The sequence below is a fragment of the Vanellus vanellus genome, assembly GCF_965231255.1.
Source record: "Vanellus vanellus genome assembly, chromosome: 2".
Lineage (NCBI taxonomy): Eukaryota > Metazoa > Chordata > Aves > Charadriiformes > Charadriidae > Vanellus > Vanellus vanellus.
The window spans coordinates 54,678,698-54,703,914 of NC_138906.1; the positions used below are offsets into that span (position 1 = coordinate 54,678,698).

The window sequence follows — 25,217 nt, forward strand, 5'->3', positions numbered from 1 at the left end:
GAAAAGGTGAAATCAAAAAGAGCTCAGGACGAAGAAACACATAAAGAAGGCCTTGGAGAGAGGAACGGCCCTGGTGTTGATGACAGGAACGTTTGTCTTGGCAGACTTTTGGCTCTTCAATACTGTGTCCTAGTTTAGGTGGTGGGGGGTGCATCTCAAAACAAATGATGACACAAGGTTTGCAAGGTTGTCATTTCTCCCTCTTCCTTTTAAGTTGTTGATGCTCATTCGGCCCTCAGAGTAGCACGTGTTAAGACAGAGTTTATCCTTTCTGATGTGCTGGATTTCCCCGCACAGGCACAGTGCTGCCGAACTGTGAGTGGTACCCAAGTACATGATAAACTACACGGTAGTTTACATTATGGGCAGTTTTATCACTTTTTTGACTCATCTGAGCATCCATTTTAAGGAGGAAAGCAAAGATTAGAAAACAGTTTCGTATTATGTGGTTCTCTTAAACAGTGCTGGCTGCTGTAAACCCGGGCACGTATTTTTGGAGTAGGCAGGGGGATGCACCAGGGCAAGGCACGGATGCTGGGACAGGTAGCTTCCCGAACTCCTCTCCCTCCCCTGCACTCCCACAATACCATGGATGTACGTCCTGATAATTGCATAAGCAGCCCTATATGATATACCTCCTTTCTCCCAGCACTTAAACCAGGGCCCTGAGAGCTCTGCACAAATAAGAAGGATTTCGTTTCGATGGTGAAGACAGATGCTCTCACTTTCATCCAGGAGAGAACGTAGTCCCAGATGCCTTCGGTGGGGATAAGAGTGGTCACACAGGCTGCGGAGTGCAGGAAGATGCGACTGCCAAAGAAGTTGTTTTGACTGCAGCAAAGAAAATAAAATGTGAAAGCCATTAAGGAAGTATGAGGAGGAATTCATGGCTGCTGCCCTCTTAGAGGATAACTTCTTACCGGAAGGACCGTTTAATCAAAACTCCAGACGGACCAATGATCTAAGTTAGGAAGGTTATTCTCCTTTCTTCCGTAGTTTCACTGGTACAATGTATGTGCACATTCGTCTTGAATTTAAGGAGGTTTTGGCATGCTTTGTGGCAATGAGACTAAGGCTAGTTTTTCTTCTTGCTCATAACTTTTAAAAGTATGATGAATTTGGATTTAATTAACTGGATTGTCTTTAAACTGTCCTTACTCGGTGCTGTCCATGAGAGAGATGTAAATCTGGAATAATTTTGCCCCAGTCAGTGGCATCGCTTCTGTTTTGATGTGGATGTAACTGAGAGCAAAATCTGATTGTCCCTGAGAAAGCCATCATCTGCTAGTTTAAAAGGAAGGCTGGAAGCTCAGTGAGTTATGGGCAGTATTATTAATGTTCTGTCATGCAAATCTCACAAATTTGCTTTATTAAGAGGTAAGGCAGGGTTAATTCAGTTAACAAAAAGGACTTTTTATTTTGTGGGTTTTTTTTTTCAGTTCATTGAATTTGACATGGATTTTCAGAAAGCACAAAAAGAAAAGCTCCGATTCTGGCAAGTCCTGGGGCGTGTGGTTCATTTTATACATGTATATGAGCTTTCCTCCTCCCTCGGGGGAGAGAATGTCTTCAAATGCACATTTTTTTCACATTCCTCTTTTAACGCAGCTTGATCCTACAGATCAATCACTACTCGCTGTTTATGTTATCACTGTGGAAAAGTTTGTGAAATCACGGATTTGGCAGCACGGTTTCACAACCATCCTCGGATAGGAGAGCACCGTCTGGGAAACGTGAAACGGTTTATTGCAAGTTGGGGCTCTTAGGTTAGATATTTGCCATATCTGCTGAAACACCTCCGCTCCTTGAGAGATATGGGAGTAAGATGGATCTGCCGGCACTTATGGTGTCATCTTAAAGTCCTTTTTACATTTTTTATTTCAACCGTAGCCTGGGCTACTTTTGGCACTCTTAGCATTAAAGTTTACTTCCTTTAATGTATATAGCAGTATAAGGCTTTACCTCCTTTTATTTCTGGCCAATTTAGTGGGGGATGAGAGTATTATCTGCACACGAGAGTGGTGCAATAAGGGCTGTGTCACAGGTGTGAGACAGACCCTGCAGCTCTGTCCTGGGGACACTGCAAAGGGGACAGAAGCCATCACCCCCGTTGCTGGATCAAGCGGAGGTGCCAGTGAGAGGTTAGTAAAGGATGCAGAAGTTGTTGGTAGGATGTGACATTGGTTGTGCTCCAGAAATACTTTGTTGCTTGCTGCTCAGAATCAGACAGTGGGGGGGGGGGGGGGGGGGGGGGGGAAACACCAACCAAAATTGGTCATTAGCATCGCGGTGAATTTTAAAATGTTCTTGTCAACCAGTCTTGAAAACAGCTTTTTTTCTCCCTGAAAAGTATAAGTGGATTATATACCACCATGCAAATAATATTTTTTAAGAGAGCTGCTTATAAGCAGAAAATTACAGTTCTGATCTTCCACTTATCTCCGTCTAATTTGCAACCAGCAATAACGAACAGCACGTGGAAATAGAGCTTTATTGCTCCCCGTGACCTCTCTGACCTTGTCTGAGACAACATTTGCATTTGGCTTACTGAATAAGTTTTGTTTTTCTGATAAATATTTGGTTTGCTTGGAAAAAAAACATCCATGGGGTTAATTGTGGTTAATAGTTAGCCAAACAGTGACAGGTAAGTAAACAGAGCTTTACAAACAAGGTGTACAGAAGGCAGCACTGAATATTTTCTGAAGCATTGCAGACAGGTGATTTATCAGGTACAGCTCATAGAGCCTCGGTGACACAGATATGACTGTCTGGATTTTGGTTTTTTAAAATCATATTTGCCCTTAAAAATTAACTTGGCTTTAAAAGACCAACCTTCCTTATTTCTCTGCAAAAGGGTGTGAACACCAGAAAGTTGCACTGATTAAGAAGGAAATGAATCAGAGGTTAACTGCAAATTGTCTCGGGTTGGATTTTGTCACCATGAAATGTGTTATATGATACTGGAGACACACAGGACGCACAGTCGTAAGTGTGCAGTAAAAAGTACATGGCCAGGAAAGTACCTGTGGGAAAGTAATTCTTGATGGAATTTTACAAGATTAAATCTTCACTGAGAGCAACGTATCGTCTCCAGTTTTCCCATCACTCCCCAGTCACAGCGTACCGGGGTCAAGCTCCTATTACATATAGTTTAGAAGGAGTAATAACTACTTTATTTAACAAGCAAGCACTTTAATCTATCATCAGGCAGTCATGATTCTACATTCCTATCCAATAAAATGAGGTCCCCATATTTTCACGGAAGGAAGCAAGCCACACAGCTATAGAACCTTTATTCTGCCTTTGAGACCACTCGTAGCTTCAGAAAGTGTTTTGAAGGTGAGGCAAATTTAAGTTAATAAAGTAATGGAAATAGTCAAAAGCTTTAGTTGTGTTAGCAAAAATCGGTCCTACCACATTGGCTTTCTTGTTGAGCTGGTTGGGGGTTTGCTTTTGTTTTATTTTAGGGAGATCATTAACTACTTGGACTTCAGTAACCCAAGTAAAAAATGAAATGGTGGAAGTTACTACATATCTCGAAGGAGGTGAAGTTTAGTAGAAGAGTTGAAATTTGGGTGAAGAGCTGATTAAAGAGGACACAACAGATTGTATCAGAAAAGCTCTGGAGACAGGTGTCTACTGGGTATCCTCAAAGATTGTTCTTGGGACATGTCTAATTAAATATTTTCATTAAGGATCTTGGCGTAGGACTTAAGTTTGTCCCAGTGACATTTCACGAGAAACGTACTGAGAAGGAAGAAGATGATCTCGGTAGCATTTAAGTAGAATTGGAGGATGCTGAGAAGTGGAATAAAAGTTAGATAAAGTTGTGCAGAACCCAAAAGTGCATACTGACTCTGCTTTAAGCTGGAAGAACAGTGGAGTCCTTGTGGATATGCAGGAAGTACAGATACACTGTGCTGAAAGTCCCAGTAGGGATAAATCATGAATACCATTTGCAATGCACTGCTAAGTCCATTGTACGGGAATACTGCGTACGGTTCTGGTCCCCAGCTTAATGGAAGATGGATATTCACGGGAAAAGATATAATAAAAGGGAAATAAGGGAGACTGCTCTGTTTTATGAGACAGGGCTAAAGAAATCTGGCTAGTTGAATAAATCAAATTAATCTGGGACTTAGTATATGCATTGGAAAAGGTAGCACCAGTGGGGAACAAGCTACTTTAATGTAAAGAACAATGCCGGTGCAATTTATGCAAATGGTATGAAAGGTAAAGCCTGAGTTCAGGCTGACCATTTAGAAGCAAATTTCATAAATGTCAGAGGGGTGAAGGAGCAGCCTCCCAAGAGGCACGGAGGGCCCCACTGCCTCTCTGGAGCTCTGTGTGTCCCTGGAGGGAGGTGGCACAGCACACCGGAGCATTACATGGGGGACCTATCGGAACGTCATATGTCCCTATAGGTTCCAATGGGTATGTAATTGGCTTATAGCTATCACTGATGTCATTCTTTCCTATTAATCTACTCGTTGTTTCTAAATGAATGAATCACAGGCAAGTTAAGTCTGATTATAACCCAGAGGTTTGTAGTGGAAAATGATTTATGTTGTGTCTCTGTTGAAATCTTTAGCTTTCTGCAGAAAAGGAACACGGTATCCTCCTATTCAGAGAGGTTGAATAGTTCTCTGGGTTTGCTTATCTCTCCCCGTCGACTGTGGAGGGCCTAGCGACAGCTCACGTTGATGAGTCCTTTGAAAGCATCTGTGTCCGCTGTTTCCCTTTTCCTGGTAGCACCCAGTCGGTAGCAGCAGTAAGCGTGGAGCGGGACGTGGGTTTTCTGCGCTTGCAGAGGCAGGGATTGAGCCCTCCTGGCAGGGAAACGGGGCTTGTGTATATTTGCAGTACAGTTGGACTCGGTGTTTGTTTGTCCTGTGGCTGGCATATTGATAGGCGATCTCTTCCTCCATCTGCAGCACTTTCCGTATAATATCACTATTACAGTCCCTTTGGCCATACCAGGAGGGGAAATACCTCCTTAGCTGTCCATGACCACTTTGAGTACACATTCATTAAGGTACTGTTTGCTAATGTAAGGTGGTGAGAGGAAGCGTCGATTTTTTTTTAATCTCATGTGAGTGAATCACTTGGAGAAATACCTCAGAGGCTTCAGGAATATTTGTAAGATTGCGAAATCAAAACATTTCCTGCAATTAGAAGGCACTCAGAAAGCATGTGTTATATGTCAAAGCCATATCATGATCTTGCACTGTAACTTGACCTCTTGGCCCTCTTGAGCAAGAGATTCCCAGGCTATTAAATTGTCTTTATTGCTCTGTCATATATCACATATTTGTAGCACGTGTTCAGTAGTATCCCATCCCATAACAGAACTAAAGAAAATCCTGTGCTTTCCTTAAAAAAAAACCCAAACAAACAAACAAACCCTTTTCTTTCTTCTTAATCAAGACAGGAGCATGACCCTAGAGGAAAAAGCACTGGCTGAAGAATTCACACTTTGTTTTGAGTCATGGTATTGTGCCATAGAGGATAAAGTACATTTTAAAGTCACTGATAAATATGCTGACTACTTTTATTTGGGAACACACTGTTACATCCTAGTGCTAAGAAATAATTACTGCACTTTCTAACTCGGGTGTTTGTCATAGGGGAAAATAAAAAAAAAACCCAACAACCAAACCACCTGTAATTCCCCCCCTCCTTTTCTTGCAAGCAATTGTTGAACAAAGAAAGAAGCTTTTCATGTCATAGCAAGGAAACAGTTGCAGCGTCTGGGTTATGTGATGATAAACTCCTGTGGAAGTCGAGACAGCATGGGTTTTCACTCGCAGCGGCGTATCTGTTAGTATCATATATAGCTATAAAATATCTTGAGTCTCTGTCCTTCTTTCTGAAACTGTTCCAGAGCACTTCCTAGCACGCTGTGTCTTCAGCGCTGGGATTTTCATTATACAATTAGAGGAGTGTTTATGCGTCTGATCTGGAACTTTAATTGCTCTGTATAAATTACAGCTGATGACATGCATTCGTTGAAAATAAGAGAGGAAGAAGTGGCAGCAGCTCCGTGGGGAGGCTCCTGTGAGCGTGTGCGTGATCGGGAGTGTTTCCTTGTTAAGGGATCTGCACATTGGCACTCGAGACTTTATGGGAGAGCGGTACGCACTGTGCGTGCGTGAGGAGAGCCCGGAAATCAGCGTGCAATGCTTATACCGTCTGTCTGCCCCAGGGCAGCCCTGAGGAACATCTGCCCAGGCTGCTGGAGCACAGCTTGAGGTGAGGCAGCAACGTGCTGAGAGCTGTGTGCGGTACCCGAGCCCGGGCTGGGGTAAGATGCTCCAAGGAAGGGGCACGGCCCTTCGGGTATGCTGCTTGCCTCCCAAATCCAGGCTGTTGGTCGCTGTGAGTTATTAGCGTTGGGGTCAAGTAAGGTTTTGTGCGTTCAGAAGGCATCGTCTTCTTTACGTGGGTCAGGACGTGAAGCTTCGTGTTAGGAATGGGGAGGCAGGATTGGGGTACAGTTACTGCACTATTTCATTTTTGACATTCCATTATTACGGTGAGACAGAAATGGTTTTCCCCTTTAAGATCTGCAGTCCTTAAGAGAAAAAAAAAAAAAACAACAGCCCAACAGGATGTAAATAGTCTGTTCACCTATGGCTAATTTCCATTTTTGCAAATTTAAGTCTTACCTTGCCTCTGCAGCCTGCTCATGCGTGTGTTTCCTGAACAAGACGTGTATTAAAATGGGATAAAGAGCGTTCAGCACTACCTGTAAAAGATAAAGTGCCTAGCAATGTCTTTTTGACAATAAAGCATGCTTTCTCTGTAGCCAACCGAACTCCACGGGAGTGGAGATACTGTGGTGGGAACGGGACCGTCATGGTGTGGCAGTGGTAGCAGTGCTGCAGCCGTGTGCCTTCATGGGGAGTATCGATGGGGTCAGCGAGCAGGGACACCAGGGGCTTGTGATGGTTAAATGGAGCAGAGCTGAGGTTCTAGCAGCTAGTTTGCTTATTCCCCACATTCACTTTCTATTTTTAATCATAAGTAGGTGTGTGTATTCTATTTGTCTATGAAATGAGAATTTATTCTTACCTTGCAAGCGAAAAAACTGCAAGTTTAATCTCGCTTTTAAATACTCAGGTAGACTTACAGTGGCTTCAAGAGCCCACTTAATAGATTATACATATAAAATATATATCTGTGTGCATATGCAGTACCATAGGGGGGAAGGCAGCAGAAGGAGTTGCTTTGAAGGAGTTCACAGAACATTTGGAGTGGGTTAATGCATACCAGTGGTTTCCAGCCTTGCTAAATATGCAGGCACCTACAGTATTTCTGAGGGAGATGTGGCACAGACCTCTGTCTAGCAATTGTAAGCCTGCTTTTCATTATTTACCTTTCATGGGCATGAAAATAGCCCAGGAACTCCCAGGGAGATGCAGAGCACAGGTTGAAAATCACTGGTGGGGAAGCACTTTAAATGATGCCTTGGAATGAATGAGAGAATACACTTCTGCAGTAATAACCACAGAGACATAATAACATCCCTCCACTAAAATACAGGCAAAAAAATAAGTTTCCAGTGCTCTATCTGAGAGATGTGCATATTTATTCACTGCTTTTGAAATCCTGTTACCTCTCCACAAGTTTTCACATAATGACCACGGTGAAAAGATTTCCAGTTCTGTGGTATAGGGTGTGATTACCTATAGCCAGTTTGGGTCTACAAAAGAGTTTAAAACCAAAAAGAATGGAGTAAGGCAGAAGTTTCAAAAGCAGCAGTATTCCCATCAAAGCTTCAGCAACATCACCTTTACATGGTCACGGATCTAGGCCAATGCAGATTTTACATCATATGAGTTTTTTATTCTTAAACTGTAAAACATGTTTTACCTTGCTGATGGAAAGCGAAATTTGAGATAAAGGCAATTAAATGGAAAAAGAAGAGCAGACAATTTTGCATGCTTGAAGACACGTGTTATTAGGAGCAGGTAAGATTTGTTTGCTGTTTATGGGTATCCCCACAGTTCTAGGTAGGATTGCTTCCTCCCAAGAACACGAGCTCAATCCTGACGTTTCAGAAAACCATTATTTTGCTGCGTCCCAATGTCCTGCGGCGTATGTGCAGTTGCAAGAGTTGCGGGACTCCTCCATACAACTGTTGGATCCAACGTGCAGAGAGAAGAGCAACACCCGAAAAACCACATTGGAGTTACTGTTTGACCCACATTTTCTTTTCTGGGTTGTGTTAGTAGCACATTATCTGGAAAAGATGCACACTGACAGAGCTTCTTCCTGCGAGGATAGACTGTATTGCCATTTATTGGGAAAGTTCAGCAGAGTATAGCAGAAACTTTCCATCGACTGTTTTGAGACCTTTAATGGAAACTTATTTTGGCAGAGCTCTGAAAGCACTCAATAATTCTTGTTATGAGATCCGAGAGCTGAAACACAAACCTCTTGTATCGCAGACTGGCTCATAAAAGCAAACCTGGTGACAGCAGAGACATCCCGTAGCTGTATAACATATTCAGATCACAAGCTAGATTTTCCCATGGGTTTTCTCAACTCCTGTACCAGAACCTTTTGGGAGCTTGTAAGCTGAGTGAGGATGTAATGCATCTAGCAGCAGCTGGTTTCTGTCTCTTCTAAGCCCATCTTTCTTTTTTTTTTTTTATGTTACCGCTATTATTTTTAAGGCTGTGTTGTGTTCCGCTTAGTAGTGAGGATCCTGCTTCAAGGTACTGCAGCCCAGTACAAATAAGCAAAGTCATTTTGGAGTCAGACGGGCTCTTGAAATACCCTAATGCTGCATTGATATCAACACAGTAATTTGGTGTTTGGAGCAAACTTTGTGCTCTCATTCCTTCAGAAAGTTCCTTCACGAAGGCATAGTGGGTTTGGAAACTTTACTTCTCAGTGGCAGACCTTCCATCCTTGCTTGAACAGTATTGATCCGTCTTAAAGAGGAGATTTTCAAAAGCCAGTTCTGATGTCTACCTCCCACTGCATGCTGTAGAATTTTGCGTGCCAAACTCCTATTCCTACTATGGAAAACCTCCACCCAAATTTTGTAGTGCAGACCTTTATTTGTAGTTTTGGGAAGAGGATTGTTGTGCTTTATATTTCGGCGACTGGCCATAGAATCCAAGGTAGCACCACAGTCTCACACTCAGCACTGCAAAATTTATCTCCTAGGCCATGGAAGAAATAGCTTGATCTGTTCAAAACGGGTATTTCTTTCCAAGTTGGGGGTGGGGTGGTGGTGTGTGAAGATGAGGGCAACACAAAGCTGCTCTGTTCTTCGGCGCTGGTAGCATTTCATCCCTTGCAGCTAGGTGATTTACTGGGCTCCCCAGAGCTGCTGCAGCTCCTCCACGAAGCGATAGATAGCGATGGGAGACTGGCAAATGCATCAAAGGCAGCCAAACAGACCTACGGCTTTAAAAACTTGCTAGGTGTCATTTTTCCCAGATAAGGTGGCTCTGGTTCTTATCAAGAAGTTATTTAACACAGGGAGCAGCTTCGCAATGGAGCCGGAGAGTTGGCAGGGTGACATGCGTATTTGCTCAGAAGGCGACTGTTTTGCAATTTTGGAAACTTTCTGAGATGCAATGGCCAAAGCCAGATCCTTCCAAAGTTAATGTCATGGTGTGGAAAACTAAGAGTGAATTGTTTTGTTGTTTTTTTTTTTCAACGGAGGTTCGTAAGAGCCTGCCTTGCATCATTTTTGTTTTCGGATATTTTTAGTCCTCAGTAAAAGTCTTTGAAAGCTTAAAGATTCGAGCATGAAAATTCTTGGAGTGGTGGATCTCGAATCTTAACACTGCTTGCCTTTAATTTCTTCACAGCTTGCTACTCCACCGAGTCTTTCTTTCTTTGAATTTCCACGTAAGAAACGGGCTAGAGAAAAACGTGGCACCTCCACACAGTGTATCAGAAATATGCCAGAATGTAATTTTAATACTCCTGCTAAAGAAGCTTTGCACACCAAAAAAAAAAATGAAGGCAGGGAAATGCCAGGGACACGAAGTGCAGGGGCTTTCTTAGGCAGATGAAGCATCCTAGCAGAGTTTGAGGTGATGCGTGTACACGGTGCCTGCACTTGCAGATGAGCGAGGACCATCCTCCTGCAACGCCACTGAGATGTCCCACAGCAATAATTCTGGTGCTGGAGTTTACGCTGGGATGTTCCCAGCTCTGTTCTCCTTCATTTTCTTCTCGGAAAAAAAAAAAAAAAAACCAAAAACAAAACAAACCCAAAACAAAAAACAACCTCTAGCTTTGTGGATGACAGGACTAGGAGCCGTTCTGCCGCTCCCCGGCACGCTGTCGGTGCATTCAGGGGAAGGATGGGGATGCAGCAGGGTTTGCACACCCACTCTTCCCCTCCTCTTGCCCACAGGTGGGCAATCGCTTCGCTGCCCAGGGGCCTACACTTGTGCACGGAAGCAAGTTTCTGAAACGCTGTAATGTAGTAAAAGTCAAAAGTTGATTATTTCTAATCAGAGAGCGGAAAAAAAAAAGAAGAAAAAAAGCCCAAACGCAGCACACTATGAAAAAAACCTCCACCCGTCAAAATACTTGAGCGCAATCTTTTGCAGAAGAAAGGTTGCACGGACGGAGGAGCAGATGGGAACGGGAGTGAATGAGATCAGTTTTACAGTCAGGCTTTCATGTCTCTACATGAATTCTGCTGCACTAGTAAAAAGTTTCTTCTCCCCCCTTCCACCCCCCCCCCCCAAGACATCTTTGGCAAAGATAAGCACAGTCCAACCTCCTGCTACCGATAACATTTTTACATTCTGTGCTGTAGCTTAGGTTGTAGCTAATTTACCAGCTTTTTATATAAAAGGGGATGTTCATTCTCCACTGAACTGATGGAGCAGTTTCTTTCTGGCAACTTTTTCTGCAGGGAGCGGAATGCATTAAAGCAGGTTTGTGGCATTTATGTAAGGGTGTTTTGTTTTTTTTTTTTAAATTCTTATCTGCATGTTGTCTTCTGGATTTTCATATTTGCATGTAGGGTTTTTTTGTTGTTGTTGTTTGAAAAAGCTGCGTGGCATTTTGCCTGCCTTGTTGCTTAGAACAGGTCCATGACGAAAACAAAACCGGTACCATTGCTCAAACTTTGGGGACAAAGGAGTGGCAGAATCAAATTTAGCAGCTGCAGCCATCTTCATAATGATTTTAAACCACTCACAACTAAACAGCCACAAATTCTGAGTAGATACGAAATATTAATTTGACCTCAAAAGACTGCTGCAGGACGATTTATCAGCTTTTGACAAAGCTGTATTTTCATTCTTTTCAGGAAAGAAAATAATTTCATTTACCCATATGTTTCTTTTATTAGTGTTTTCAAAGGCAAGAGATAAATACGGGGTCCTCAAAAGCCTGCCACGGTTAACAGTTGCTTTACAGGTTTTTGTGCAGCCCATTGCATGAATGGGCCTCAAATACTTTACGCAGAAGCAGAAATTTAGAGAACTGGAGAAAAAGAAGCAGGAGGAAGTGGAAGGGTTGTTTTGGCAAGGTCAGAAAGAAAGAAAACCTGTGCGTGAGCCCTATTCTATAACCAATCAAAACAAAAGATAAACCCCATCGTCTCATTTTCTGGGACCTGTGCGAATGGGCGTTATGATGATACAAGTGTGAGAGCGTTAGCAGAGGTTTATCCAGGATAACATTATATTCTTGATTTTTTAGACTCAGATGGCAGAATTTCTGGGCTCAGTACTAAGCCATGGAGCAGTTGCTTTGTTGGAGAGGATGAAAAAGCGTGAGGAACGCTGCCTGCCTTCCAGCTCGGGTTGCATGGCAGAGGTTAATCGAGCAAGTGCTCCTCTCGATGGAGAGGGAACTTTTTACAGAGTTTGAACAGCATGTAACGTACCGTAATCGTGCATTTCAAGTACCTTTTAAAACGTTCAAACTTGTTTACATTTCTTCACAGAACTAAACTCTGGCATTAAATGTGGCTGAGATTCCCTATTGCTAAAGAAGACCGACTCTAAAAGCAGTCCACTTGCTGTAACATGCAACGTGTATAGTACTGACAACTAAATTCAATGTTTTTTCTTCCCAGACTTTTGAAGATAAATTGGTCTCCGTCTTCAAAACTTACCCAGGTGCTGTTAAATCACTTTGTGGCTTTTTAGCTGTGCTTTCAAAACGTAATTGTAGTTCTCCTCCTTCCAGAAAAAAGGGCGGTAGAAAGTCTATTTACCTCATTTATTGAATTTCACACAGTTAAATTAAGTGAAATAAGAGCTTGATTCAGATCCCATTGGTTTCAATAGCAGTCTTACCTTTGAGTTTTACTCAAGGCTTAAACGAAGATCAGAAGGTGATCCAGAGCTCATTTACATTTAATATGCTCTTCAGCTATTCCTTTTAAACTTAAATATTATTGGAGGCTTTTCAAACCCAGCTGCGTGTACTGACTTGCTTGCTTGTGAACGTGTGCAAATATCCAAATTTCTGCTGGAAGCCCTAATGTAAGTGTTAACCATAGCATTCATTTCCATGAAGCTAGAGACAAACTTTTAAAGCTTTTTATTGGTTTTTACTTTGTAGTTAGTTAACAGGACATTTGCTACGTTAGTACAGATAACTTCACAGCACCTTTATTGTTTGAAGCAACAAATAGCGTTTTATCTTATTCTGTTTGCATTTTTTTGTCTCGTTTTAGCATCACTCGAGAAGACAATCTCATTCCTAAGGGACGAGATGTCTCCTGGGGAATTTGGGGGTATAAAGCCTTCTTTCTGTGGCTTTCCGACTCGAAGCTGTATGAGGCTGGAACTGGCTATAGTTCCTTGCTATGGACCAGCTTCGGAGGAGGCATCGTGCAGTGATGCAGCTATAGGGGCCCAGAGGCTGGACGCAGCACCCACTGTGGTTTGCTGGCAACACTTGCCGTGACTTCAGTGGGCAGAACCACGCGCGCAGAAGTAGATGGGGTTGGTTATCGGGGGGGGTGGGCGCGCGTAGTTCAAGGCAGTGAGCAAAACTTGCACGCCTGCTGTTGTGTTTTCAGCGGTTCTCCAGACGCGTTGCAGTCTCTAGACTTGTCAGTCTAGTCATCTGGGAGAGCTACGTATATATGTGTATGTGTATATATATGTTTATTGGTAAAAAAATAAGAATGCGTTGCATTTGTAACAGCAAGCTTTTAGTCTTCTGCTTGGAATCAGATGTAGGTGGTTTCTCTTGCCCTTTTTGAGTCAGGATGTGAGTGCTGACATAGAATTTACACCTCAAGGGATTCAGAAGTACATGTACGAGCACCACGGCTTATTTCAACATAAGACTTGATTTAATATAAATAAAGAAAAACATGTGATTTCTTTTCATTGGAAGGCACAAACGAAAATGTGCAATTGCAGTGTTTTAAGAAATCTCATGTGGTAAAATGTTCACAGCGTAGTTTAATGCTTTTAAATCTCCTTTCTCAAATTAACTCATTTTGAAACAATTTTAAACAATTCAGTGCTGATGTAACTAGAAACCAGTCCCACATTTTCATGGGCACACATCTTCAGTTTCTTTTTATTGTGCTATAAAATCCTGCTGCTCCGTAGATGTTGCCAGAACAAACAATGAAGAATGTGATTTTTTTTAGATCACAGAGCACAAGCTCACGTATCTGTTGTCATCCACTTGTTTTCCCACATATCCCGGTGTAAATCTTGAGATGCCACTCCGCTGCCACACGTCTCCCCAGATTAAAGGCTCGGTGAGCCAAACCCCTTGTCAGAGGGCTCTTGGCTGCTGCGCTCTGTGCAGGCTTTTTACCCCACTCGCAGCAACACAGTGATAAAAAATTCACCGGGAATGCCAAGAACGGTTGTGTTTCTCCAAGCTGTTTCCCAGGGCCTGAGCCCCCCTTGGATGGGGCTGCATGACAGCCTTTATCCTGCTCCAGAGCTCTGCCCGGTGGATGCATACAGCTTTTTTTTGCGACGGGTGTAGTAGATACGCCGGTGTATGAAGCTGGGGGGCAGGGGGCAGGAGGGCAACCGTGGACTGGTAGCCAGAGGCTGCGCTACCTGGTGGGCCCATCCTTGGGGGGAACCATCAAAGGGCACGGAGCCTGCTGGGACTGACACCAGGGGGTCTTTTTACATGGTCTTGTTTGGGGTTGTCTTCCGCAGTACAAGACAAATTTACTTTGATCAGTATGTGGGTTTCAAACAGCATAAAGTTGGCTGTGCTGAAACACAGGCATGGGCAATGCTTTCTCTTGGAGGACTCAGCGTAAGTGGGATGGCAATACTTATATCCAGTGTTACCAGTATACCACCAACTCTGCCTTTCCCCCCTCCCCGATTTCCTCCACAGCGGTTTCCAAAGGCTTGTTCCTCTCTGTAGGACTCGGTGGTGTTTCCCTGTGCTGCACGCCACTTGGAAGTCTAGGCTGCGGCAGGCGTTTTGAATTCAAGAGCTGTGTTTTGCACCTTAGAGCATCCACCTTCAGTCACTCTGCTGTACTTAGGGAACTGCGGGCCTAAAAATGGCAAGCTACGGCATGAACTCATTGCTTTGCCCATCCTGGTCTTGATAGATTTGTAGGGCCAGGCTCATCACCCCGCTGCATCAGGTTCACGTGGAGAAACTTCCCGGGGGGGGGGGACACCTCAAAGCCAATGTTGACTTCAAATAATACCATTAGTGTGGCCTGAGTTTCTATAAAGATGGTTAAAAAGGGGGGGGAAGGTGCCTGTGTGGTTTTCTGTACAACATTTATTAAGCGGTGTGTATACGATTTATAAACTGTTATTTGTGTGTATATATGTGTATGTTTGCACAGCGGTTGACAGATACGCAGTTTCCTTATTCTTGGGTTTTCCTCACTAATAAATCATAGGAACAGCTCATTAGTTGAGTTCATCGGTGATTGCACTTGCCATAGACCTGGCCATTAACCTTGAGCAACAGCTCAACAGAGAAAGCCCCATGCAATCTCTTGGTTGCCCTTACAGCAGCCTCTCCAAAGGGTGCCGGTGGGAGGAACAACCTGGCAGCAACGCCCCAGCTGCTGGTGAGGACATCTTGGGGACCTTGACTTCCCAGCCATTGCTCTCAATAAATAGCCTGCAAAACTCAAGGCAAAGTCATACTGCAGTAGCCGTGGGTCATGTGGTGGGGACATGGGCTGAAACGAAGCTTGCTTAGAAGGCTTGAAGCCTGGGTGGAGCATCCCAGTGGGTGCCGTTGGGAGTGGGAGCTGTGCACCTGCTTTGCTGGGAGAGGGGAGCCCTCTAGCGCAGAGGCCGCCGCTCTTGGGCGTGCTGGGGCACCACTGGTGATTAATGCCAGCTCCTGCCTCCCCTCCTTCGGCATTCTCCTGCTGATGCACCCAGCGGCTGCGGTTTTCTGTTGTGTCGAGCCATGAGCTGGTCACCTCTTATGATCCCCAAGACCTCTTCAGAGCCATTGCATCGCAGCTCCCCGTTTTCTGTCTAGTATGTGTTCTGCAGTCTTTGATGTAAGACCATGCCTTTGGCTATATTTCAAATAAGTATTGTTCAGAGGGCTTATTTTCCTAAATTACGCACAGCAGCCTGTGCAGGTTGCCTGTCCCTCTGTGTTGTTTAGTACCCTGGCAATGTTTGTGTCATCCGCGGGCATCCTCAGCGGTGATTTGATGTCTTCTTACAGACCACTGACAAAGCCATCAGAAGAAAACGGATCTAAAACTGGGTTATTTTTCAGTACCCTGCTAGAAACACCCCCTCCAAAGATTGCGACCTATTATTCACCTTTAGAAATCGACCTTTTCCCAAACTGTAGAAAATGGCAAGGTGACAATTCCCATTTCTTTGAAGTTCTGCTGGTATTTGCAGACAGTATCAGTATCCCTCCCACAGTTGCATCCTGAGGCATTTCGAGGGGAAAGCTCAGACTCTGGGCTAGCCCACCACATCATTGTAGTTGCTCCAAATTTACACGGGCATCCACAAGAGAAGAATTTAATCCCCCATCCAGTTCACATTGAAGCCAGGGGAAAGACTGATTTCAGCACATCCCGGTCTGGCCTTAATCTGGAGGATTAATGAAGATACATGTTGAGTTAAATAATGCCAACAGAGAAGAAAAATAGAAATATTATTAAATTACGTTGGGGAGGAAAAAAAAAACACCCAAGGAAATTAATAAGGCTGAATCCCTTGTCGTCAGAAATGCTCTGACTTTGGAGAGGTCTTCATTCAGGAGCAAGTTGGTTTGTATATAATTATTTATTCTTTCAGGTGAAGGCAGTCACCAGCAATCAGGCCATCCAGCTGTCACGCTGCCTCCATCCCCTGCAATTCAGGACGTGACTTTTGCCATCGGAGGGCAGGTCTCCACTCCTTACCAGAGCAAGGGAAACTTAAAATTAGATTTAGCTGGAAAAGTTGCTTTCGTCAAGTAAATAGAAATAAGAAAACATCTGGGAAAGCTTTCCTTTAAGGCATATTCTGTTTCTCCACTGTGACGTTAGTTTTGGGACACTTTTGCAATTACAGTTTCCATCTAAGTATTTTTAAGAGCTCTGTCATTGTTTTTTTCCCAGTGTGTCTAAAAGTCAGAATTAATCTCAGTAACTGCATTACACTAAATCACGCTGTTTGAGAAGGGACATAATACATCCACATGAGGCTATTTTTCACAATGTTTTAAATTATAGTATTTGAATATGTGCAAAAATGATTATCTTCTGCGGCAGCATTTCCAGTGCCCGAATGCTGCTATCGTTAAGCTGAAACTGGACTTTTTAGGTGTCATATGCATTTGCAACCACTGTTCTCAAGGGAAAACATCTGCCTGTGTCTGAGCACTGTTTGTACTCCTCACCTGTTTTCTAGCTTTTCCTTTCCTTTTCGTAACTTCCCACAGCACATCACAGTAGATTTGGTTTTCTTTTTGTATCATGTGGACTTTCCTCCCTCTTGAAATTCTTACTCTGTATGTGAAGCACACTCAACCCAGTAATACCAAAATTTCTCCGTCAAGTCTCTCCCTAGCGTTGAGGAACTGGTTAATATGTGAAGTGTTTCTATTTAAATGGTTAATCACATGTAATGAAATGACGCTTTCTTTTTCCAGCCTCTGACATTTCATACCCTGTTTTCTCTAAGGAAAGCATTGCATGGTTCTTTATCTTTCTGTCAGAAATTAGTTTAGTCACGATGACAAGCGTCCTGTCTGCTCTAGTACTTAGTTGTAAGCTTAAATGCCATTATTTTGATCATTTGACAGTACTGGCCGCACTTTTCTGGTTTCCACAGTAGGTTATGTGGATCTGTTCAATAGCTGTAAGGGAATGCTTTGAGGTTGGTTAAAAAAAAAAACTGATATGCAAGATCTGCCCTTATAGCTGATGTACAGATTTGTGCTTGAATGACGCCAGGATCTTCATTTAATTTCTGAGGCCCCATTAGGTGAAGATTGGTGACAGCCCTCATAAGGGGGACACTTTTTCTCCTAGGGAGAAGCGTGGAGGCACAGGATCCCCCGTGTGTTGTGCGGGGCTGACCCGGGGTGGGGGTGCAAGGGGCAGGGTTTTGGGATGGGGTGATTGCCCATACAGACCCATGTCGAGCGGTATTTCTGACAAAATGATTCCGGTTCACTTGAAAGGGTTTTTTTTTTTTCCCCACTCTCTGATTGAAGTGGATTGGTTGTGGGCAGCAGTGATAGTAGGACGCCAAGTGCCTTTATCTACCCTGGCCTTCAGAGGCGGCTTTATGTCTGGACCAAGTGCCCGGGAAGGTACTGCTCTTCCATAAAATAACCTAAAAAAAATCAAAAGTGAAATTACTGCCAATAAGTGAGGAGAGAGGAATATTTATAAATGTGCTGGCAGATTAAACAAATATCTCTTGTCTGCAAGTTTTGTGTTATTGTCAATAATGGCTGGAAAACATGCAGAAAAAGTATATCAATTTACTATGCCAGGGCGTATAGAGTTATAAGTGATATATGAAGCATGGAAATGGACTTGTGTGTCTCTGAAATTGCCTTTGCAAGATACTATTTTGATGTGTCTGTCAGAGCTGCAGGGACACTAACAGAGGCTAAGCATGGACAGAAACAGCTGATGGTTTGGGGATAATTTGGTTTCAAAGCATCCTCCAGGGTTTTTCTCAAGTCTGGGACAAATATGCGTGACAGGATTAGGACTCCAGTAATCAGATTTTCTGGGGAAAAGATGAAAACAGATTTCACTTGTATCAGGGCAATTGCTGCAGAGATCACTTTGTTTAATCTGAGCTTGTATGGATTTGGGAGAATAGTCGCTTAGCGTTACGGCTGGGCAGATGCATTCTGTCTCCCTACCATCACTTGTGGAAAATGCCATTTAGGAAATGCTTTGGTTTCACTCCACTTCTTCGGGCTGCGCAAGAGAAAAATAAAAAAAGCCAAGGAGCAGAGGGTTGCAGGTTGCATTTGTATCACCTAGAAATACTCCTTTGAGGCCAAGTTTTGAGGCAGAGAAGGGGAGCAAGCGTGTCTGGGGGCAGAGAGAGAATTTTAGTATCCAGGGCTGCCAACCCTGCCCTGCATAAGCACTAAAATTCAGAGAGTTTGCATCTGTCAGTACAGTGTGCCTCTTTCTTCAGCTCTTCGATCGCTGCTGTCTTATACAGCACCTGATATTTTGGCTCATTTCAGCAATATCTGCCTTTTTTTTTTTTTTTAGGCTGTCTGTTGAGGTAATACTGTAACCGATTCAAGATCAACATTACTTTGGTGATTAGGAAGCACAGCGTCTGTGCTAAGAGCAACATCCTATAGAAATCAAATGCTTTGCAGTGGTGTCCTGTGCTGCTGCCCTGCAGACTTTTTGGGTCGCTTCCAAGTCACAGGGGTGATGGTTTGGGCTCTGGGGGTCTGGCGGGTCACCCGGGCTGGGGCAGGAGAGCCCCAGCGCTCCCGCTCTCAGCGCTGCTGCAGACAGTGGCCTCCTGGGATGTCCTCTCTGTGTCAAAACTTTCCATACTGGCTGTATTTTTATTATAATAACATCACAGCTAAGAGCAACGCTTATTGTCTTTTAGGGATCAGCCCATGCCCTGAAGTTCCATTCTGGATCTCGGCTTTTCTGCTGGTCAGGGACATTCTCACCCTGAATTTTCTTTAGGAAACTTCTCTGTTTTTTTTTTTTATCTCCTTTATAGTTGAAAGGTGCTGCAGCCATGTGTAAGCATCCACATGGGACATACATTATGTGGTACATACTAGCACAGCCCCCAAGCAGTACCCTGTAAGTATCCGTACCCACCGTTGACTCCTAAACCTGGATAGTGCTGGCTTTGCTACACGTTGAAACGAAAGTATATAATGAATGTATGTGGCATCCAAACCTGTCCTTTGGAGGGCAAATAGGTCAAGCTCAATAGAAGTTAAATCATAATACGATCCATCCACTCAAGCATGCACGTCCCACTTAAAACTCTGCAGAGCGAGGCGAGCACCGCATTGTCTCTGCTTTTCCCGCTGGCCAGAATGGCATTCACACTGTAGTATTACATACAGATAATTATAGCATGTATCTTTTCAGAACACTGTTTTCGTAAGCAAAGAAATTGCAGGAATGGTATTATTCATCAGATGCAAGCAGGCCATTTTCTTTTCTTTCCAAGTGTTCTAGTTGGAAAATTATTCGGCACCTTTGCCTGAGTTCAGTAATACTGCTGGAGGGGTTTAACTCATTTTGTTTGGTTTGGGTTTTATTTGCTCAGCATATACTGCTTGTGACCCAGGTTCTCATTTGGTAAATACTGCTGTGATGAAGTTCACTTTTTGGATGTACTTAGATCTCTTTGCAGCAAAGAAGGATTTGGCCTTGCATCTCTTGGAGCAAACAAAAAATTGCGCATGAGTGGGAAAGCTCCTATGGAGTGGTCTGACTGATGCTAGACATGTACTGTTGAGATCTTAACAGAAGCAACCCATTTTCTTTTGCTCTCTGGATCTTAACTAATATTTCCTCTGCATCTTCTGTTTACTGCATAGAGGATGTGATGAACCTGATGGAGGGGACAAGTGGTTCTGCATGTGGCTTAAGACACCTTTGGTAGAGAGCCATCAAAGTGCTCTTTACTTACAGAACAGGGGAAGAAAGTAGGTCCTGGAGGACCAACCTGAAGCTTCTTTGGAGCTCGTTATGTCTGGGTTTCCCTCTGCAGCTTCACAAGCTGGCAGGCTCCTTCCTTTCACTATTTGCCCCTGCCTTCTCACTGTCCTCAGAACTATTTCCAACGCAGCAGTTCATGGGGCACCACAGTGAACCAAATCAGCGAGCTTTCCTGAGCTAAAAATACCCTCTGTCCATTTATTTATTTATTGCTCTGCATTATTTGTAGCCTGGATCAACTCTTCGGCTTGGTTCACTGAGCAGCCCCATGGGAGAGGGAGAAGCACAAGAGTAACCGTGTCCTCTGTCTGCTGCATCAGCCTTGGCCTAGTAAGCAGTGAAAAAGTCTGTGTTTCTCGAGACGGCTGAGACAAGTTCAGAGCTCCAACAGTTGTCTGATCCCAAGAGAAACACATTCAAATGTGTGCAATTTCTCCTAGGGCTTGTTTCAGTGAGCTGGACTGTTTGTTGTACCATCCGACTGGTGCCAAGCCATGTAGGGTCAATCATGGGCATGGGTGGCCAGGATGATGGCTCCTCCTTCCACCCCTCCTTCAATTCAGACGTAGCCTAAACACTGCAGCTTTTGCCTAGGGTCTGTCTTGAGTACCAGGGCAGATCTTTGCTGCTAACACCAGAGATGCAACGAGAGCATCAGTCCATTTGTGGACCCTGAAGACCATAACAGGCTGACTTACGTGTCTTCATTTCTGTGAGCAGCCTAAACTGCACTTACTCCTGCATTGTATTTGAGTGCATTTCAAAATCACACCTTTTCAGAGATCACTTCTGACGTGCCTAAACTGAGCATCCGAGCTGAGGGTTTTAACCGCCTGAGAATCTTTTATTACTGGCTTTTTCTTCAGCTGGAGGATAACATTTCTTAAAATTCAAGACAGCCTCTGGGAAGACCTTGACTTTTCCAATCAGTTCAAAGCCTCTTCACCCCTGTCCCCAACAACACATTTTACAGGGCAGATGAGCATATGACAATACTTCTAACTTTCTGCCTTCAAAATGTGATCACTCCACAGAATAAGACCCCTCCTGTGACTCTGGCTGATAATTTGTGATCCTGATACTTGAGGCACAAGGCGGCAAATGCAGATTTTAAGTGTGAGCACATTGGAACAGTTAAGTTTGAAACTGGAGCAAAAAATCCTGCTTAAAAATTTCTCGTCTGTCACAGAATTTCAAGGCAAATGTAAAAAGGGTCGTTTTCTACAGTTAAGGCTCGTGTAGTAACAAGTGGCTTAGATGGTGTGATCACAGCCCCTCTTAAACTGTCCCCATTTACTAGTTTAGTAGTTGCCACTCTGGTCCCAAACACCATAATGTTTATTTAGACATATAACGAGAAATAACTGAGGAATGTGAGTGAATAGCCTTGCTTTAAACATGAACAAAGAGTATTTAATCTGTTATCACTGTAGCTCCTTAAGGGTGATGACTGTACTGAGAAGTAACATATGTTCAGCGAATGGTTTTGACAATTGATAAGTGTGTTCTTGTCACTGCTTATTAAGTTATTTTTCCTACTAATAAAAGATCAGTTGTTCAGTAAACCTTCATCGGGTGTTGTCCAGCTCCAAAACTTATTTCCAGCTTTGTCAAGAGTCTTTGTTATTTGCTTTGCAGCATCCCACACAATGATGTTCCAATTTGGGACTGGCGCTTCTAGGAATTATGGCTCTACAAAAGTATCATTTAATTTATTATTTTCTGCAAGTTGAAAGACCGCAATTCTTTCAGTGTGTTACGGAAAGCCATGAGGTCAGGCTGGGGTTGCATTATAGCGAAGATGAGGTAACAGCCTCTTTTTGCTCCCACTGAAGAGCAAAGCTGGGCTGAAGCCTACCATCTGGAAGGTGTTGTGAAATTTCTTACCGCGTTGCCTTCTGTATCGTTCTCCTTTACCCTGTATTAGGGTAACTCAGAGGTGTTTTAATTTTAGCTGTGTAAGGATAGCCCAGGGAATGACTGGATAAGTACAGAGTATCTGGGGCTTGCGTGTGGTGTTTTTTTCTTTAAAGCAATTTTCATTTTGCTCTTTCGTTGCAATCGAATACAGTGGTGCTAACTTTTGTCAGATCATCTAGGTTTGGTAAAGCAGAGTAATAGAATTTCAGGTGGGGACTAATTTTTCCATCATGCCATTATAAAGGTTTGTAATCTCAGTGATGCTCTGTGTGGCACCACTTCCTTCCCCATCAGCAAAGCAGGTTTAGGTGGATTTGTGTGTCAAAGCTGAAGATGCCAGGAAATCTCCTGAATCTATCATACTCCCAATATGTCGAAGTGGCAAGAGATGTGTGAGCCCTGGAGGTTCAGTTTGCTCTTAAAATCCGGACCTGTAGTTTGAGGGGTCCTGCAGAAAACCCCTGCTCCCTCCCACTGAGCTTACAAGGAGCCCCAACGCCCCCTCAGGGAAATTGCCTTTGGTAATACCTGGCAGTGGACCACTTTCAATAGTGTTTGATAGCACTGTATCAATGCTCTCTCCTCAGGAACTGAGTTATGTGATACAGAAAACTTAGCGCTATTTATGTACAAAATTCTCATCTTGGAGTTTTTTATATAACAGAAAGTGGTGGAGGTCTTAATTCCAGCTCTTAATTTTGGTACATCTGTGCGCCTGGGAAATGTGTGCTCCCTACACTATTGCCATTAGGGTCATGCAAGATAAGGTTCTTGTTTCATATGAACCTGTGCTGATGCTTCATTTACTGTGGTGCTTCTAAAGATAGGTGGGCAACAAGCCTTTACCCTGTACTTATTCTTGCTTTCCTTCATGGAGCTTTCTTCTTTCCTCCACAGTTTGTCAAGGGACAAATAACAAGCTGACCCAACTGGGACATGTCGAAGACCATTTCACCAGCCTGCAGAGGATGTACAACAACTGCGAGGTGGTACTCAGCAACCTGGAGATTACATACGTGGAGCACAATCGTGACCTCTCTTTTCTGAAGGTTAGTGTTCTTGGCCAACGTGGCCTTCCCCGCGAAAGGAATCTAGCTGTATTTTTTTAAGTGCAAAGGCTTAGCTACCTATAGAATTCTGTGGTGATCCAAAGACATAGCTAGTGTCAGAGAAATTGCAGATCTCAGTCTCAGCATACCTGTAGGCTGCAGGATACGCTCAACTCTACTATACTAAATCAGGTACTTTAAGACACAGCTTTTCAAGCACCTGCCAACCTGTGCTGGCTGCCATGCAGGTGGGTTTCTCCTTAGTTAGAAATATTATTACATCCTTCCTTACCCATCGCCTCACTCCTCAGAAGGCGAAAGGCTTTGCGGTGCTGTTGGGCAAAGGAAAGTGCCAAACGAGTGGCCACTGTTGGCAGATTCTGAAGTGTGGAGGCCCTTACCCTGTCCTCCAAGCTGTGACCCCTTCCCCTGCCCTTCCCTTCCAGCCTGCGGCGCCCGCACCCTGAGCAGGCAGGCAGGTCCTGTGCAATAACTTCCCACGTGGATGCTTCAAATGATCTTCAAGATAATCCTCTGCAGTTGACACATGGGCTACTCCCATCTCAACGTTTGTTTTGTGCACAAGTGCATGAGCAACTATGGCAAGCCAAGAGGGGAACAGACAGATGTTAAAATGCAGCCGTGGCATGGGGAGGAGCACTGTCTGCATGGGGACCTCCAGGTTCTCCACCAGCAGAGGCTGGGCAAGTGGTACAGCTCTGCTTCCCCGCTGCCAGGCCGCCACCAGTGGCCACAGCATTGCACCTTAGGTTATATTTATTTTTTTAAAGAATATGTTTTAAACGCATTGCTTTTTGCATACCTGGTTATCAGATTAGGAGGTTTTGAAAGAAAGAGGCAGGAGAGGAAGAACCTTTTTGACATGATAAGGGTATGTCTGGTATCAAGAGCTCTTGTATGGTAGCTTTGAATGAACAGGTCAGTCCTCTGGGTTGAGAAGAGTCATCTCTTTGCGTGAGCTTTTCTTCTCAGGGAACAAAGATAAAAAAACCATTTCATCATAGTAACAAGCAAGAACATCAGAAAAGAGATGGTTCAGACATATGGGTTATGAATATGATGGTACTGCCATTTTTCTTTCCCAAGTACAACTTGACCATGGAGCTCAGTGTTCCCAGAAACATAACAGGTCTCTTGAAAACTCACTGGTAGTCTTCATAGAATAGGAAAATATCCTAAGTCGTAGCCTAAGGGTTTCTCATTTATGGTGATTTTTGTAGGAAATAAAAATGCATATATTTCACAGTACAGGCAGGAATTAACTTACATCCAGGGACAGCGCCTCACTTGTCTTTTTGTCCTGTAACTATCTATTACTTAAGAGGGAGACGGTTACCTGATCTTCCCCTCTGCTGAGCATTGCAGAATCCACGAGGGAAGGGGCACAGAAGAGAGGGTGTAAAAGCCTCAATCAGATGGCATCTCTGCTGCCAGTGATTGGCAGCTGGGCAAGTATTCAGGAGAAGCGTCACACTTGGTGGCCATATCATACACACTTGCCCTCCTCTTCTGCATTCCCGAGGCAGGCCCATTTCCCATTGTTGGAGACAGAACAGGAGTAAGCTGGACCTTTGGAATGACCCCCTGGTAGCTGCTCTAAGGGTCAGTTTTTACCTGCTTAGACAGCAAAGTTCTCCACGTAGTCCCTTCTTGTTCTTGGATTTGTTTATTTTTTAATGAGATTACGAGATTTAGTGGTGTGTTGTTCCTTAAAATTGAAAGATGGTGGATTGGAAGGGTGGGAGGAGAAAAGTGACTCTTGACAGAGTAGAAGAGTGTTCTGGATTAAGCACCTTGTTTCTTCTGTTGTTCTCTCAGACGATACAGGAGGTCGCAGGCTACGTGCTCATTGCCCTGAACATGGTGGATGTCATTCCCCTAGAAAACCTCCAGATCATCCGAGGCAATGTGTTGTATGACAACTCTTATGCCCTGGCAGTTTTATCCAATTACCACATGAATAAAACCCAGGGACTCCGAGAGCTGCCAATGAAACGGCTATCAGGTGAGACGAGGGCAAGAGGTGGGGGCACCTGTAAAGCAAACTTCAACTGTTAGGTTATTGGTATCAAGATGTGATTGAAGATCTCCTCTCAAAGTCATATGCCATCAAATCC

The 25,217-nt window shown here is 43.8% G+C and overlaps 1 protein-coding gene across 1 annotated transcript in view; it reads left to right on the plus strand.

The window, feature by feature from the left end:
* EGFR (epidermal growth factor receptor) overlaps positions 1–25,217 on the plus strand; it is a gene marked incomplete at its 3' end in the record, with an annotated part of 160,099 nt that overhangs the window by 92,035 nt on the left and 42,847 nt on the right. Inside the window, exons 2-3 of the mRNA XM_082479617.1 lie at positions 22,928–23,079; positions 24,919–25,105. Coding sequence (XP_082335743.1) covers positions 22,928–23,079; positions 24,919–25,105 — 339 coding nt within the window. The remainder of the gene's footprint in view (positions 1–22,927; positions 23,080–24,918; positions 25,106–25,217) is intronic.